This window comes from Lactuca virosa, chromosome 4 (assembly GCF_052849685.1).
Source record: "Lactuca virosa cultivar CGN04683 chromosome 4, Lactuca_virosa_CGN04683_v6, whole genome shotgun sequence".
Taxonomy (NCBI): domain Eukaryota; kingdom Viridiplantae; phylum Streptophyta; class Magnoliopsida; order Asterales; family Asteraceae; genus Lactuca; species Lactuca virosa.
In genome coordinates this window covers 275,926,129-275,944,545 of record NC_136429.1, presented here as the reverse complement: position 1 = coordinate 275,944,545, position 18,417 = coordinate 275,926,129, and the positions used below count along the sequence as shown (strand labels likewise).

Sequence of the window (18,417 nt, the reverse complement as noted above, 5' to 3'; positions counted from 1 at the left end):
TACCCTAAACCAACACCAATTGTCCCCCATGTTCCTACATCTAAACAGGTTCTGGGTTCCATTTGGACCAAAACAGATCGACCCACATCCATGGTGTTAGCCCCTTCTGAAACCAATATAGGAGCAGGACTACCTAAACTAGCAATGGCTTCTCTGATAATCCTCATTGGAGTCAAGAAAACAAGTTTAGTTTTGACTAAAAAATAAAAAATAAATGAAAATAAAGAAGTTAAAAAACATAAAACAGAGTTTTGGATATGTGGTGTAATTTTTTGCAAACTACATGGATTAAATTTAAATTTTTAGGACTGATTTTGCAAAAAAATTAACAGAATTAACCATGAAAATTGTTAAATGGGCTAGAGTGATAACTATGCGTCCCATTTGTGGCCAGAGCCAATAAAAAAAATAATAAGATTTTTTTCAATTACACATAAAAATATTATGACTTTTATGATAGGATTTTTTTTCAATTACGTATAAAAATATTATGCCCTTTTAGCCTATTAGGTATGAGCCACTTGAGGTGATGTTATAACAAAAAGCAACAAGAAGAAGGGGGGTGAGTGTTCATGGTGTTATAACACCCGTTCAGATGAGAGAGATAGAGAGAGATAATGTGTGCAGCCAATATATGATCTTGTTTCATCTAGAGAGACAACAAGAAGCCAGACAACTAGATACAACAAGAAGGGAAGACGGTGTTTTTGATGTTATAACGACGTTATGAGCTGCTATAAATGCGTTGTGGTGACTATAGTATAACTTTTATAGGTGTAATAAGCTATAAGTCTAACATATAAAAGCCCAACTAAATGGAGGCCCATGCCCCAGTCTTGTTCATGGCCCCACCCAAAGCCCTAAAATCCCCAACTCAGCAGTTTGGTCAGCTTTCGGTCTGCTCGAACACAATAGCAGTTGTCTTTCCAAATTACTTCTGGTATTTCACGTCGTCGCTTCCACCAACCACCACCCAACACCAAAACGTCTCTGCTTTCGCCGCTACCTACGGCGGACATTCCAATAAAACCTTCCATTTATATACACATCTTTTTTTTAACTCATTTCTCCAATTCCATTGCTCTCTAGGTTGTTTCCTGAATTACAATGGCCTTAGCAGCTCCTACCACCTCGCTCTCAAAACCCTTCTTCTCCTCTAAACTTCCGTCATCCTCAGCAATAATTCCTGTGCTTTCCCTACCAACCTCCTCCCGAAAATCTTCGAGGCCGTTGGTTGTTCGGAGCTCCATTGCGGTTGCTCAGTCGCCGGCTACTGCCTCGACGAAATCGTCAACCGTGAAATCGGTGAAGGCGAGACAAATCATCGACAGCAGAGGGAATCCGACGGTGGAGGTTGATCTCGTAACTGACGATCTTTACCGATCGGCCGTCCCGAGTGGTGCATCCACTGGGATTTACGAGGCGTTGGAGCTCAGAGACGGTGATAAGAGTGTCTATGGTGGGAAAGGAGTTCTTAACGCTGTTAAGAACATCAATGAAATTTTAGGTCCGAAGATCATCGGTGTTGATGTCAGGTCAGATATTTCTCATATACATTTCACATGTACTTCATCTTTAATATTCAAATCTATACATTTGTTATCTGTATTGCTGTTAATCTACTAATTAACCATAGCTGTGTTAGCTTTCCACTTGAGTTCATTATATTCGTATTCTGTGAATAGTTAGTTTCATTACTGGCAATAGATCTCCATCGCTGACTTTTGATCCTTCCGTTCACAAATAGGAATCAAGCTGATTTTGACGCCATTATGCTAGAGATCGATGGAACTCCAAACAAATCCAAGCTTGGAGCTAATGCCATACTTGGAGTATCCCTAAGTGTATGCAGAGCTGGTGCAGGAGCCAAAGGCATTCCCCTCTACAAACACATTCAAGAGATATCAGGAACAAAAGAACTCGTTATGCCAGTTCCAGCTTTCAATGTCATCAATGGAGGAAGCCATGCTGGAAATAACTTAGCCATGCAAGAATTCATGATCCTTCCTGTGGGTGCGTCTTCTTTTGCCGAGGCTCTGCAAATGGGCAGTGAAGGTTAGCAATAACCATATCTTTTCAACTCTACAATTAACATTCCAATCTTTTTTAATAGTCGATGAACACTGTTAATATTTACCTTTTTAACCTTTTTCACAACAGTTTATCACAAACTTAAGGGAATTATCCAAGCAAAATATGGACAAGATGCATGCAATGTTGGAGATGAAGGAGGGTTTGCTCCCAATGTTCAGGACAATAGGGAAGGGCTCGTGTTGCTCATTGATGCAATTGAAAAAGCCGGTTACACTGGCAAGGTACAATTTTTGTCTCACTGACATCTGTATCTGTATCTGTCCAATGTATATCAAACACAGTACAACGTGATCTGACATGAAAGAAGAAACTTTTCAGATAAAGATAGGAATGGACGTTGCAGCATCAGAGTTTTTAACAAAAGATGGGAAATATGATTTGAATTTCAAGAAACAACCAAATGATGGAGCTCATGTTTTGTCAGCTCCAAGTCTTGGTGATTTATACAGAGAATTTGTAAGAGATTTCCCAATTGTGTCAATCGAAGACCCTTTTGACCAAGATGATTGGAGCTCATGGACTGCACTACAATCTTCAGTTGACATCCAAATTGTTGGTGATGATTTATTGGTCACAAATCCTAAAAGAATAGTCGAAGGCATTCAGAAAAAAGCCTGCAATGCTTTGCTATTAAAGGTAATCAACTAATCACACCCTTACCCTTTATAGTTCTTGAATTTACATTATAAAACTTAGTAAGTATAGTTTGAGTGAGTTTTGAAAAATTGAACATTCATTTCAGGTGAACCAAATAGGAAGTGTGACTGAGTCAATCCAAGCTGCTCTTGACTCAAAAGCTGCAGGGTGGGGTGTCATGGTTAGCCACCGTAGTGGTGAAACAGAGGATAACTTTATTGCAGATCTTTCAGTTGGCTTAGCTAGTGGACAGGTGTCACTTTATTTCTAACCTTATGTTATTTAAGTGTGCTATGATTTTTTTTTTTTAATCACCTAATATTGTACTCATTGCACTTGTTTTAGATCAAAACTGGAGCTCCTTGCAGAAGCGAGCGATTGGCTAAATATAATCAGGTGACAACATTTTTACAAGTTGTTCTTTCTGTATTAAGTTAAAAAGTAAAGACTCGTATATAGCTTATCAGATTAGGTCTTTTTTTTATAACTTGTTAAAGTGAAAAGGAAATGGAATCTGAGAGTTGTTATGAAATGATGCAGCTTTTGCGGATTGAGGAGGAACTTGGAAACGTGCGATATGCAGGAGAAGCATTCAGATCACCATAGAGAAGGAAGAATGGTTATTTTGTTTCTTTTTTGTTGCTTAGGTACACCATTTCTGAGAAACTAATAAGAAGCCATTGTTGTGTTTTGAATAAAGATTATCTTTTTCTTTTCTATTTTGTTGGTGTTTTGGGAATGTTTATGTAATGTCTAAAAAGAGGATTTTTTTTGAGTAAAACAACAAATGGTCCCTTTTGAGGTGGAAAAAAAAAGCACATTTGGTTATTGTTTGAAATGAATTGGATCTGAAAAATATAAATATGGAAACTTAAATCAGTGTGATTTTTGTTTTGATACGTTTTGGTTTTAAGTAATTCAAGTATGTTGTTTGTGATATATAGAAATTAGTTAGACGCATGTATGAAGTTAAATTGATAACTAAAATAGTCAAAGTTGTCAACATTGAGATCGTATCTGGATCGTTTTTCATTTTGAAATATTCTAATTAACTAGATTATAACCCGCGTTAAACGCGGGGATCACATAAAAAAAACATAGAAACGTCTATAGATATTGCATAATGATTAAAAAAGAAAATTTATGGGAAAGAGATGAAAACAAACATAAACTTCAAAATCAAAACAAATTACTTGTCAAACAAATCCATAAGCAAACAACAAAAACTAATAAAAAAAAAAGTCTTCAAACTAAAATGTCAAATAATGATGAATGGCTTAAACTTATTCGAACTTTTCCATTTTTCGGATCTTCAAGGAAGGAGCAGCAACACCATCTTTCGAATAAGACAATTCAAATGATTCGGTGGTGGTAACAATCTCAATAGGCAGCTTGACTGAAGTAGTTGTTGGCGGTAACAATCTCAAATGACTCGGTGGTGGTAAGATAGTACGTTTGGTTTTATCCTCAATAATCATCTCAGAGTTCAATGATGAGAATTGTAAAACAAAAAAACAATAAGCAAAAAGAGCATCATTAACGTAGAAATAAATTCTAAATGTAGAAATAAATTCATATGTTACCTGTTTGATGTTAATTTTTTTTTTCCAATTGAGCAATGATTGTATTATTAGCAGTGAACTTTTGAGATTTCATAACCATCAACTTTGTTCTTCAAATTATCATTTGAAATTTGAATTTTGAACGTCTAACTTTGTATCCAAAAATACATTCAAAGTAGATGGATAAATCTCTATATTACCCTCCTAAAAAATGATCCTAAAAAAATGAACAATTATACAATTAGATAGACAAAAAGTTAAAATTAGTTTTATGTAAATTAAGTTAATATCGATAACCTCATTAAAATTTTCAAGCATCTCTTGTGCAGATTTTTCAAGAAGTATCTTTGTGTCACGATCAAATAACGTAAGTGACACCAAACCGGTAAAGTCTTGTACTCTAATGGTGATTTAGAAACTAAAATCATTGATATAAACAAATTCAGTTATATAAAATTAGAAAGTTTAACGAAGATTATAATAATATGTATAAAAAAACTATTGAAAACCTTGGAATAACAGATATCTCTTTATTCATGCAAGTTGAAGTGTAACAATTAAAAACTTCTTTATCTTGAACTTGATCCTCATGCATTAAAACGACTTTTATGGCTTTCTCATAACATTTAGTATAAGTCAAATAGTATCATTCCGCATCAGCACACACATGCTTAATCGTACCGACAACAATCAATGTTTTTTCCTGAAAAATATTAATGTAACTTTAAATTATATGATAAAAAAAGTAAAATGAAAGATTAATATAAAAATAATCCAAAAAGTATTTCACATAATATATATTTTATAAATGAAAGTTGCGTATATAAACCTCATGTACTTCTTGAAGATCAGCAATATTCTGGAAGTCATTTATATGAAGGAAGTCTTCATTTTCAGAGTAGATAGCAGTGGACGAAGGGCTGCTAGAATTAGCAATCGTGCTTTGAGTCATGTATTTGTTTGTGAAAAAAAATAATGATTGTTAAAAACGTTTATAATGACACAAACAAATAGCTTCGTGAATTTCTTCGGTTCCTACGTTTCCTATCCTCTTTCTTGGTTAAAGTTTTTTTAATGTAAAGATTAATATGTTTTCTTAGCATAGTTGTTTTCTTAATTAATTGGGAGAATAAGACAAAAAAAGTCAAAAAAAAAAAAACTGAATTTTTTTTAGAAAAAGTCTATTAAAATATGAAAAACATCATTTTGGTCAAAAACTCAATTTTACCCTGTCCTTCCTCTAACATTTCCCCTTTTGTTTTAAAGCCCTTCGTCACGTCATTCCCCTTTGTGTGTAAATTACATTTCTATTCCACTGAGGCTTTTCGCCCTAAATCGCCAAATCGGTGTCCTGTTCCATCGAATGAAGAACACTCATGAGCTGCGATGTACGGCTAGAAGACTCAATATTCATATCCAAATCATTAAGACTACATATACATGAAAGTGAAGTTAAAATATATCAGTAATGATTTAGTAAGCTAAATGTCTTAAGTATGGTATGATACCTAATTTAAGGTAGTAATTACCATATAAGATATCAATAAATTTGGAAAGAAATCGGATCACAAAAAATATAAAAAACATATAATATTTCAATAAATATGAAAATATAAAACAAATTAATAAAATATTAATAAAATTATTACACTTTTATTACTATGTTAAAAGAAAAACAGCCAAATTGTTTTAAAATGGTTTAAGTTGATCACTATGTGTTCAATGATCAATCAAATGCATATTTTTCAAACAGTCAGTTTATCAATGATCGATATCTTCATCCATGAAGTTTCATCACCTAAAATAAATAAATAAAAATAAAATGGTTTAAGTTGATCACTATGTGTTCAATGATCAATCAAATGCATATTTTTCAAACTTTCAGTTTATCAATGATCGATTTCTTCATCCATAAAGTTTCATCACCTAAAATAAATAAAAATAAAAAAGATTCTTCCTGTTAACAAAGACAATGTTTATAAAAATGGAATTATAATAAATAGTGTATTTTGAATTTTGATGTAATTAACACGTATTAGTAAATCTAGCAGCTCCAGCTGCCTGACAACCCAAGTTGGGTCTAACTTTTTAGGCAACTTGAACTGTCTCACAACGTTTTTTCAAGATATTGATTTTAACTATTTAAAACAATAATTTATTTACTATTATCCATTTTCGGGATAGAATGAGTATATATACAATGATTTTGATTACAAAATTTTGATTCTTAGGATCAAAAAGACAAAAAGCCGCAATTTATGTTCTATTAACTTTTGTCTGTCTCACCTTTTTGGGAGAGACAAAAGAAGTTGCAACTTTTGTCACCTGACATCAATCACAACAGTACAACTTGTTCTGTCATGTGTAGTAAATGCAGATGTCGGGCTAATGATATTTAAGACTAACCTTTCTACATGCTTGAACTATATCTGATTCTGGGATTTCGGGATTACCACGAACTTCCATAAAAATGTTATTTCATAAAAAAGATTTAAGAATAAGAACTAAGAAGTTGGAATGTACCTTGCTGAAGTATCTTTGAAGCAAACATTTTTTCAATAATCCACACATACCGTAGTAATAGAGCAAATTCAACATCAACTATACATTCAAAGTAATGATACTGGTTAATTAATAAAATCTCTTAATTTAGTAAATAAATGATTATTTAACGCAAAATGAATAAAATTAAATTCAAAAGAACAAACCTTGTTATAATTTCATTCCGTCCAAGATGGGGCTTTGCAAATAGGAGAAACAAGAATATAACATGTAACCCTGTCTCTGTATTTTATCTACAATATATAAAACTATATTTTGTTTTTTTCAATATACTTTCTTTAAAAAAAATTAATTATAGCATTTTACTTTGAATCGGGATGTATGCGCCAACTGTCACCCCCATACACATCACTGCACTAAGCCTTAAACAACCAGAATACAAAAAATTATATAAGAATCAAGATTTTTTTTTTCAAAAAAAAAAAGAAAAAAAATATGGTGGATGATTTACCGATAATAATTGAGGACCTCGAGAATCTGATCACAAAGATCCTCCACTAAGATTATGGGATCATCTGAACAGACGGCTGCTGCTCCTAGCTGCAACAACTCTTGTACAAATCCCACAAGAGAATTTTAACGTTAATAATATAATTCAAAAAATTAAATATAAATATAAAGAAAGTAAATATGTGTTGGCACGTTCACAGACCTCGTGTCCAGGTGGACTGATGTGATAAATGCAGAAATTATGGAGGAGCAATGAAGCTGCTTCAGGACAGAAGAATAATCCTTGGAAACACAACATATCTGTAGTCACAAGTAAAGGAAAAAACATGAGATGCTGACGTGGCGTTTGTTGCACTGTGCTAGGGCTATTTTCAATGATGAATATGAGAAGGGTATTTATGTCTTTTTGCATAGACAATAGATTGAGAGTGGAGTAATAAAAAATTACACTTTATATCCCATTAACATCAGTACCGGTCCAAATATCCAAATACAGTACAATCTGTTCTACACAGTAGAACATGTTATGTTCAGTGTTGTCATGTGATAGAAAGGGGTAATGAAATTATTCTTGCTTACGATTTAGAGCTAAATCTGGATAAGTAATCAATGGTAGCTTTTCTTGATCTCCATACACAATCATAGACACAGACTCATGCCCAGAATGATATGCTCCTGAATATAAATTTTTGAAGGATATTAAAATCCATGAAGTGTAACACCGTTGAAAACTATTGAAAATTGGATTTTGTTTATTCGAAAAAGAAAGATGACAACTAAATGCATGATGCATCAATGCATAATTCTTGATCATTGTTGTATTGTATTCCATGTGAATTCGGTTTATAATATCATAATGAATCTAATATAAAAACAAAGAAGAGTGGCATGATATCATTGGACTCTCGTTTAGAGTCTCCAAATGTCAATTGAAGTTTGTGAATAAAGATGGGATTCAATGATGTTTAAATTTGACTTTGACTTTGATATTGACGCATAAGCTAACAAGAAACAGATTGTAACTTCTAACTCTAATAAAATAAATAAAAAATGGGACTTCCATGCTAAGATAATGACATCTCATATGATGGGTTTTAGGTAAAACAAATAAACTAGAAAACAATTCCTAAGTTCACATGCAACCTACTTTAGATCTATGTTTTAACTATTGAACATATAACTTTGAATTGCAAAACAAGAACCCTAGAGGAGGAGGCTAATTTCGAAATTAACAAACTAGGGTTTAAGAGTTACATACCTTTCAATTGTTATAGTAAACAATTGATAATCCTCTTGACCTTGATCTTGATCCTCTTGGAAGCTTAGCACCACAAATGTAATGCCTCTAATGGAATCACACCCAAGAACTAGCAAGAAGGAAAGTAGTAGGAGAGAGGATGGAGAGAGTATGCAATTTCGGCCTTAGGGTTTCTTCCAAAGAAATCAGTCACCTCAAATGTAAGCCAGGAGACTCCTTAAATAGCTGAGGGATCTAGGGTTTAGGGAAAACCCTAGTTATCCTTTGCTTAGGGCCTAAGCAAGATCCAAGGGCCTTATCTGGACCCCTTGGACGAAATCTCTAGGGTTTCCCCTATGGATTTCGTCCACCTCCTTCCAAGGAGGTTCTGGAGCCTTCCACTCAACTATTAGATAACTGCAAACTAGTCCCTGCACTTTATAATTAATACTTTTAACCCCAAAATTAATTCTGATTAATTTCTGGCTAACTATTAATTAAACATAATGATTTCTAATTAATATATTAATCTATTAACATATTAATAAATCATTTATATTAATTTATTAATCTTATTAATATCTCTCCTTTCATAATTTCCTTGTCCAGTTGCTAGGTTGAGGGCAACCCAAAAGGACTGTGCTGCTATCAATTCAAGTACATACCAATTATAGTTATGGGCTTAGACACCTAATCCAACAGTCTCCCACTTGGATAAGTCTGTAACTATAATTGCTAGTATGCCTTCTAAATTTGACCAGCAAATTGTAGCTTCCAAAAGCTGCTGCCGAACTCTGACCCAGTCAGTTACGTGTCCTAAGATAAGTGATCATATAATCCTTCGTTCTGCTAGATATCCCTAGACATAAGACATGGAATGTAATCAATCTCTTTGTCCAGAATCTATGTTTCCCGATTCCTGATTTGTGATGATGTAGGACTTCTAATTGAACACATCAATTTAGTCATGGCTGGGCCCAACACATAAGTCAACACCAAATCATCGAGGGGCCCACATATATCGCTTTTCCTGTTAGGGCAAAAGGAACGAATAAACGTTGACTCATATGCTTGTATCTTTTACTCATCAAATTATGCATGACAATACGTTTTATAACACCAAGTTACTGATGCGTTTTCGTATCACCAATGCATGACCGACTTGTAAATCACAATTCATATATCTTCGTTTCAAAATTATAAGATATTATCGTCTCAGTATTACTCGTGATGAATTCCATGAAGTGATACTCTGAGCGAGGGTTTATCCAATACTTAAATCTCAATTTCTGAGTACTCATGAATGTTGCATCAATTCTATTGCCATGTCTATCCTTTAGACAATCTACAATCCAGTTCATGACAGTCTTGATTCACTACTTACTTCCAAAAGTACGAGCGACTGTGGAGTTTGAATAATCTTATTATTCGGGAAGTAAAACATGCAAAAATGAAACACAATAATAAACAATTGACAAAAGGCAGAAACCAAACTTATAAATAATAATTTATTATTTAATCACCAAAAGTCAATTACATTTACTTTGTTACAAGTTTCAGAACAAAACTAATCTAACTACTAAAACTAATATCATCTTTCAGTCCTATGCTCCGAGCATGCTGAATATGCTTAGCCCTACTCAGACCCTTTGTGAGGGGATCTGATGGGTTATCTTCAGATGACACCCTCTTTACTATAAGATGGCCTTCTTCTACTCTATGTCTGATGAAATGGTACTTTCTGTCGATATGTCTGGTTTTACCATGATCTCTCGGTTCCTTTGTCAAGGCAACCGCTCCTTCATTATCGCAGAACAGTTCCATAGGCTCCTGGATGGTTGGAACAACTCCGAGATCTCCGATGAAGTTCCTCAACCAAGCTGCTTCTTTCGACGCTTCACTCGCTGCTATGTACTCTGATTTACAAGTAGAATCAGCCACCGTATCTTGCTTGGAACTTTTCCAAGTAACTGCTCCTCCATTCAGTAAAAATACCCAGCCTGACTGAGAACGGAAGTTATCTCTATCCGTCTGAAAGTTGACATCACTGTAACCATCTACTCTCAAAGTATCATTGTCACCAAGTACAAGGACCCAGTCCTTTGTCCTTCGCAAATACTTGAGTATATTCTTTATTGCTATCCAATGAGCTCTACCTGGGTTTCCCTGATAGCGACTGACCATGCTCAAAGCAAAAGCCACATCAGGGCGAGTACATGTCATAGCGTACATGATCGATCCGACAGCGGAAGCATAAGGTACACGACTCATGTCATCTATTTCCTTATCTGTACTCGGGCATTGAGTCTTACTCAATTTGGTATTGCTCTGGATAGGTAGCTCTCCCTTCTTGGAATTTTCCATACTAAATCTCTTTAGTACCTTATCCAAGTATGTGCTCTGACTAAGTCCAATTAGTCTCTTCTTTCTATCTCTCAATATTCTAATCCCAAGAATATAGGCAGCTTCTCCAAGGTCTTTCATGGCAAAACACTTTCCAAGCCAAGACTTAACATCTCTCAAGGTTGGAACGTCGTTACCAATGAGTAATATGTCATCGACATATAACACCAGAAAAGTTACTATACTCCCACTAGCCTTGATATACACACAAAACTCATCTTCACTTCTAGAGAAACCAAACTCTTTGACTTTCTCATGGAAGCAAAGATTCCAGCTGCGAGATGCTTGTTTCAATCCATAAATGGATTTCTCAAGCTTGCACACTCTGTTGGAAAACTTTGTATCAACAAAACCCTCTGGCTGATTCATGTAAACATCCTCAACCAACTTCCCGTTAAGGAAAGCAGTCTTGACATCCATCTGCCAGATTTCATAGTCATGAAAGGCAGCTATGGCGAGCAATATCCTAATAGATTTAATCTTAGCTACTGGCGAACAAGTCTCATCATAGTCAACCCCTGGGGTTTGAGTGAAACCTTTTGCAACCAGTTGAGCCTTGAATGTATGCACATTCCCATCCATGTCTGTCTTCTTCTTGAAGATCCATTTGCACCCAACTGTCTTACGACCTGGTGCACTATCAACCAAATTCCAAACTTGGTTGTCATACATGGACTTAATCTCGCTGTCCATTGCCTCTTTCCACTTGGAAGCCTCTGGGCCTGCCATCGCTTCCTTATAATTGACTGGTTCATCTAAGTTTACCAGTGTTCTGTCACTTATGGATGTGTCACCATCTGAAGTAATATGAAAGCCATACAACTCAGGTGGCACACTCACCCTAGTGGACCTTCGAAGAGGTAATGAGTTATCAACTGGTTCAACAGGAACTGTTTCCTCTAGTTGAGTGCTAGTGTCATCTAAGGTTCCTTCATTGGCTGATTCTTGAATTTCTTCAAGTTCAATGGTGCTCCCACTGTCCTCTTTGAATATGAGCTCCCTTTCTAGAAAGACTCCTCTTCGTGCTACAAAGACCACGTTTTCACTAGGCCTGTAGAACAAATATCCAAAAGACTGCTTTGGGTAACCAATGAAAACACATTTCTCACTTCTAGCTGCTAGCTTGTCATGAGTCTCTCGTCTTACGAAAGCTTCACAACCCCAGACTTTAATATGTGCTAACGAGGGAACTTTCCCAGTCCACATTTCGTGAGGTGTTTTGGCAACCTTCTTTGTAGGGACAAGATTGAGGATGTAGGCGGCTGTCTCTAAGGCATACCCCCAGAAGTGAATAGGAAGCGAAGCACGACTCATCATAGAACGAACCATGTCTAACAAGGTCCGATTACGCCTCTCAGCTACACCATTTAACTGTGGTGTCCTAGGAGGAGTCAATTGTGAGACTATCCCACATTCTTTCAGATAGTCGTTGAACTCGATACTAAGATACTCCCCGCCTCTATCAGATCTAAGTATCTTTATCTTTCTGCCCAATTGATTTTCGACTTCATGCTTAAACTCTTTGAACTTTTCAAAAGTTTCTGACTTATGCTTGATCAAGTAGATATATCCATATCTGTTATAATCGTCAGTGAAAGTCACATAGAATCGATTAGCATCTCTTGTAGTTGATCTGAAGGGCCCACACACATCTGTGTGTATGAGATCCAACAGACCTTCACCTCTTTCACAAGACCCTGTGAATGGTGATTTTGTCATCTTTCCCAAAAGACAAGATTCACACATATCATCTGATTTTAGGTCAAATGATTCCAACACTCCATCCTTTTGGAGTTGGGCTATGCGTTTCTTGTTAATGTGTCCAAGACGACAATGCCACAAGCATGCCTTGTCTACACTATTAGACAAGTCAATATTAAGTACACTATTTCCTAAGCTATCAACACAAGTCACTGTTTCATACACACCATCACAAGGTAAAGCTTCAAACATAAAAACACCATTCTTATAAACAGAAATTGAACCATTCAAATCATTAAAAGAATATTTGAAACCTTGTCTGAACAATGCATGAAATGAAATAATGTTTCTCGTCATCTCAGACGAATAGCAACAATTTATTAAATCTAATCTAACATCATTGCTAAGCAGAAGCTGATAAACTCCGATCTTGGTCACTGGTGAAGACTTTCTGTTTCCCATGATCAAGTTTATCCTTCCTCGCTCTATCTCCTCACTTTCCTTTAGTCCCTGCAAATCAGAACAGATATGAAAACCACATCCTGTATCAAGGACCCATGAACGAGAAGATAATGAGTTATTAGCAGAAATAGTGTAAATACCTGCCGAAGATGGCTTCACTTTGCCATCCTTGATATCTTGCAGATATTGTGGGCAAGATCTCTTCCAATGCCCCTTTTGATTGCAGTAAAAGCAAACGACCTCTTTTGGATCAGAAACATGGGGAGTGGAACCATTTGGCTTAGCCTTTGGGCCATTACTAGACGACCCAGCTTGAGCCTTGCTCTTCCAGTTTTGCTTGGGAGGACCTTTCCTCCTTTTCCCCTTTCCCTGTCCAATAGCCAACACAGGGGCACTTGTAGGCGTGGAGGGTATACTTTTACCCTTCATTCCTGCCTCAGCTGTCTGCAACAAGTTGTGCAATTGGGCCAAGGTCTGCTCAGTATTGTTCAAATGGTAAGTTAGAATAAACTGACCATAACAATCAGGTAGTGAGTTCAAGACCATGTCAATGGCCAATTCCTCATCAAAGTGAATGTTGAGCTTGACCAAACGCTCTATGTAGCGTTGCATTCTTTGCACATGTGACACAACCGATTCCCCTTCTTTCATCTTGCAAGCCATGAGTGACTTGACTACTTCAAACTTTTCTTGACGAGCTCGCTTATGGTACTTTTCCATAAGGTCCTTGTTCATCTCAAAAGGCCAGTAGTCCTCATAGTACCTCTGTAGTTCTGGGGACATGGTTGCCACCATGATGCACGCCACTTTGGTACCATCATCGTAATGTTTCTTGTAGGCAGCAAGATCTTCAGGAGTAGCTTCAGACTCATCAAGCTCTTTGAGCTCCTTTTCAAGAACATATTCTTTGTTCTCAAAACGAAGAGCCATCTTGATGTTGCGCATCCAATCGTTATAGTTTGAGCCATCCATAACGACTTTGGAGCAGATATTGAGCAAAGAGAAGTTCTGGTTGGAGGAGGATGAAGCAGAAGTGTTTCCAGGAGTAGACATCTGAAAAGAAAGAAGTTTTAGTTAGATTTCAAGATACCTCAATATAATAACCCAAAGATAAAATATCAAGGTTAGGATCCAACTATGAAGATTCACAACTTAGAAATGGGATGCCGAGATCCAAGTGTAAATTTCATAAAGGTAGGTGAATGACGATTCACCAATTCCACCATTAGACGAAACAAGCGAAATGAAACTCCTAATTCTTTTGAGATACATTGAAACTATTCAATGGCATGTTTTAATCTCAGATTATGCTCTTCTATTTGTGACTGGGATGCCGAGGATCACAAACAAGATGTGAATAACCATGCAAATGTGCTTGGTAACCTCATTGTCTTTATCATTGACTATTGATGTGCTGGTAAACCACACACGCTCCATCAAAATGACAATTATGAGATACCCATTACTACTCTTTATTAGTGCCCTTTAGTGTGCTGGTTAACCACACACGCTCCACTAACGACCAATAAAGCATAATGTGCAATTTCATGGATTAGCATACTTTTCACATTTTTTCTAAAGTAACTAGAGTTGGGATTTTAAAAATAATGTTCTAGTACTTTCTTTAATGTCATTATACTTTTAATGAGAAGTAGTTGTCCTATCAAATCCGTTCTGCTAACGACCCTCCACTAATCAAGGAAGCGGTGGGTGAGAGTGGACACCCATTCAACTACCATTTTATAGGCAGTTTCCTTATACCCCCCTTATAGATTAGCTTCGTGAATGAGGCATACTAGCGATTTGACTGACCATATTCTTATACATATATAATATTAAACTTTTAATCATAATACATATATAGGGTGTGTTTTAAAACATTTTAAAACTTCAAGGGTTTATATAAATTTCGAAATTCAAACTATTAAATTTAAATTTAAATAAACCAATTAACTAGATTTAATATTTATCTTTTAATTAACTATTAATCAAATTATTAAATCTTGTAAGGATTATCTAATTAAATTAATCAATTAATTTAATCCTAATCCTTATCCCTCTAAATTTCGAAAAATAGGGTAAGGATAATTATCCAATTAATCTAATTAAGTAACAATTATCCAAAACAAGAAACCCTAAAACTTCTAGCAATTTCGAAATTTACAAGGGAGGAGGCTAGGGTTTTCAAAACCCTAGCCCTAATTTCGATTAGGGTTCTTCGGAGGCTAGGGTTTTCGAAAAAACCCTTTTATCCAAAACCCTAGAAATCGAAAATTTGGCCTTTAGGGTTTAATAGCTATAAACCCTAATTTGCAATTCAACAATTATATTAATTCAATTTAAAACAAACAATGGCTCTGATACCACTGATGGGTTTTAGGTAAAACAAATAAACTAGAAAACAATTCCTAAGTTCACATGCAACCTACTTTAGATCTATGTTTTAACTATTGAACATATAACTTTGAATTGCAAAACAAGAACCCTAGAGGAGGAGGCTAATTTCGAAATTAACAAACTAGAGTTTAAGAGTTACATACCTTTCAATTGTTATAGTAAACAATTGATAATCCTCTTGACCTTGATCTTGATCCTCTTGGAAGCTTAGCACCACAAATGTAATGCCTCTAATGGAATCACACCCAAGAACTAGCAAGAAGGAAAGTAGTAGGAGAGAGGATGGAGAGAGTATGCAATTTCGGCCTTAGGGTTTCTTCCAAAGAAATCAGTCACCTCAAATGTAAGCCAGGAGGCTCCTTAAATAGCCGAGGGATCTAGGGTTTAGGGAAAATCCTAGTTATCCTTTGCTTAGGGCCTAAGCAAGATCCAAGGGCCTTATCTGGACCCCTTGGACGAAATCTCTAAGGTTTCCCCTATGGATTTCGTCCACCTCCTTCCAAGGAGGTTATGGAGCCTTCCACTCAACTATTAGATAATTGCAAACTAGTCCCTGCACTTTATAATTAATACTTTTAACCCCAAAATTAATTCTGATTAATTTCTGGCTAACTATTAATTAAAAATAATGATTTCTAATTAATATATTAATCTATTAACATATTAATAAATCATTTATATTAATTTATTAATCTTATTAATATCTCTCCTTTCATAATTTCCTTGTCCAGTTGCTAGGTTGAGGGCAACCCAAAAGGACTGTGCTACTATCAATTCAAGTACATACCAATTATAGTTATGGGCTTAGACACATAATCCAACATCATCATCAATGCTTTTGAAGATAGCAAAATTTTACCATTAAAAGAAGAATCTTGGATTAAAACTTATGCCAAGTTAATCAATATGAAAGTAATTCAACGACAAAACTACTAATTAAAAAAAAAGGTTTTGTTTTGTTACCTTAAGAAGAGCAATCCAACAAGAAATCTCTAGGGCTTGAGCAGCTTCATCAATAATGTCTAAATCAAATGAAATTCTATCTAAAAGACCAAAATACCCCTAATTCTTTTTTTCACAGTCAAATATTTCCATCAGATTGTGGACATAGTCTTGGAAATGAACATGATTAAACAGGAGTACTATGATTAAGAAGCAATAAAGGGAGCAACTATTCCACTGGACAGAAAAATAGACAAATAATACATTTTTTTTCTAATTAACACACCAAAATCGTCAATCACGATATTAAAGGATCAAATGGAAAACATTATACCAATACAAAATATAGATTACGACTATTGGACAAATAAAACATGTCCTTTAGAATATGGTTCAAGCCGATCAACTCAAAAAACCTATAAAACTCTAGCATATTTTAATTAGAACACAAATAAAACCTCAGGCTCACCTGTTTGCATGACGGAAGTACACAAGTGCTACCGTAGCAAAAGCACCAACTCCCACAGCAATAATGGGCCAATCGAGCTTTTTCTCATCACCATTGAGGACGATACCTCTCTTAGCTTCTATGTCATTGGTATCCTCTAACACTTTCTCCTTCAGAATACTGTTAATCTTCTTGTACGCTTCCAATTCTTTTTGTAATTGATCCAACCTGTCCTCCATCTCCTTAACCTTACTCTCCGAATTGGCCAACATCATCGAAAATTTCCTAGAAGAAAGAAAGAAGAGATCAGTAAAAGGGGCAAATTGGATGTGGAATTCTAACAATGAAATTGATATTGAAAAGGATCTGACGATTCCAAAAGGGAAAACAAAACGATGAAGAACAGAAATCGATTACACAAATGCCTTATTGGAAGATAAGAAATTCTGAAATTGGGAGTAAAATCAAGATGAACTAACCGTATTCCTGGAGGCGTGTGAAGAGGCGAGGTAGATGCGAATTAGGGATATGTTTTCTGGCATGATTGAAGTAAAAGGGAATGGTTTTTATGTTTCTTAGGTTACAATTGAGAGAGGCGATAGATGACGAAGGAAAAAAGAAAGAAGTATGTAACGGTGTTTGAATAAGCCTTTGTTAAGGATGAACGATGATGTCATCAAATAATCCAACGGTGGAAATTAAGGATTGAAATGTAATGAATGGTCCTGATTTCTTAAGATTAGAATTAAAGTTTCTCTCTTAATAATATTTAGAGATGTGAGCATCTTGTTTCTTTTGGAGTTGTATTTTATAGAGACTAAAGGGTGTTTTTTGATTTTTTATTTAAAATGTTTATTGAATTACTGTGATTTGTGATTTTTTATTAAAAGTGTTTATTGACTTGTTGCGGTTTGATACCTGTAAACTATTTTAAGTGTTTGAATAAAAAGGACATTAAACATATTTATTGCTTAAATTTGAAATTTTTGGTAAGTTGGTTACTTACATTAATTTTTGGTAGGGTTAATGACCTAGAAACGTAACGAACTTTTATTTTTGTCCGCATTTAGGTAACCATGTTTTTTTCGTTCACATTTGACCATTGAACTTGTTTGACCTGTTCAAAATAGGGTAATATGACCGGTAATTACGGTAATATTACCCTATTATGAACAGGTCAAATAAGTTTATTGGTCAAATGTGTACGAAAAAAATATGGTTACCTAAATACGGACAAAAACCAAAGTTTCTTACCCGTTTTGGTAATACTGGACAAGAACCGTCTTAGAGAATGTGTGCCTTGGGATCAGGCTCCGACAGTCAATGAACATTTAGGTTAGGCTTGGTCTAACCTAGTTTAGTCCCGGCTAGTCATGGGCTAAGCTTTGTTGCTCAGTCTTTAAAACACATACAACCTAGCCCCTTAAACGTATACAACCTAACCCCTAACTAGCTGTGCCTAAACTGGGTTGGCCCAAGACTTAACCATCTCCTCATACACAAGACCGGACAACCCAATTTCA

General features: G+C 35.4%; 1 protein-coding gene and 1 pseudogene across 1 annotated transcript; one reads left to right on the top strand and one right to left on the bottom strand.

Annotated features, from left to right (window-relative positions):
• The first annotated feature begins 884 nt into the window (after positions 1-884).
• On the top strand, positions 885-3,568 carry LOC145108302 (enolase 1, chloroplastic-like). The gene is made up of 7 exons (XM_079045324.1): positions 885-1,535; positions 1,748-2,055; positions 2,161-2,315; positions 2,413-2,730; positions 2,837-2,983; positions 3,076-3,126; positions 3,271-3,568. Exons 1-7 carry the CDS (start codon positions 1,108-1,110, stop codon positions 3,334-3,336), a joined length of 1,473 nt encoding a protein of 490 aa, XP_078901450.1. The 5' UTR covers positions 885-1,107; the 3' UTR covers positions 3,337-3,568.
• A 2,501-nt stretch (positions 3,569-6,069) lies between these two features.
• Positions 6,070-7,962, bottom strand: LOC145105905 (protein NDL1-like; annotated as a pseudogene).
• Between the last annotated feature and the right edge of the window lie 10,455 nt (positions 7,963-18,417).

Bases quoted from the DNA above. Each gene is read 5' to 3' on its own strand.
- LOC145108302 (XM_079045324.1), top strand. From the start codon at position 1,108: ATGGCCTTAGCAGCTCCTACCACCTCGCTCTCAAAACCCTTCTTCTCC. The intron at 2,056-2,160 runs GTTAGCAATAAC...TTTTCACAACAG, and splicing joins TCTGCAAATGGGCAGTGAAG to TTTATCACAAACTTAAGGGA. The intron at 3,127-3,270 runs GTGACAACATTT...GAAATGATGCAG, and splicing joins GATTGGCTAAATATAATCAG to CTTTTGCGGATTGAGGAGGA.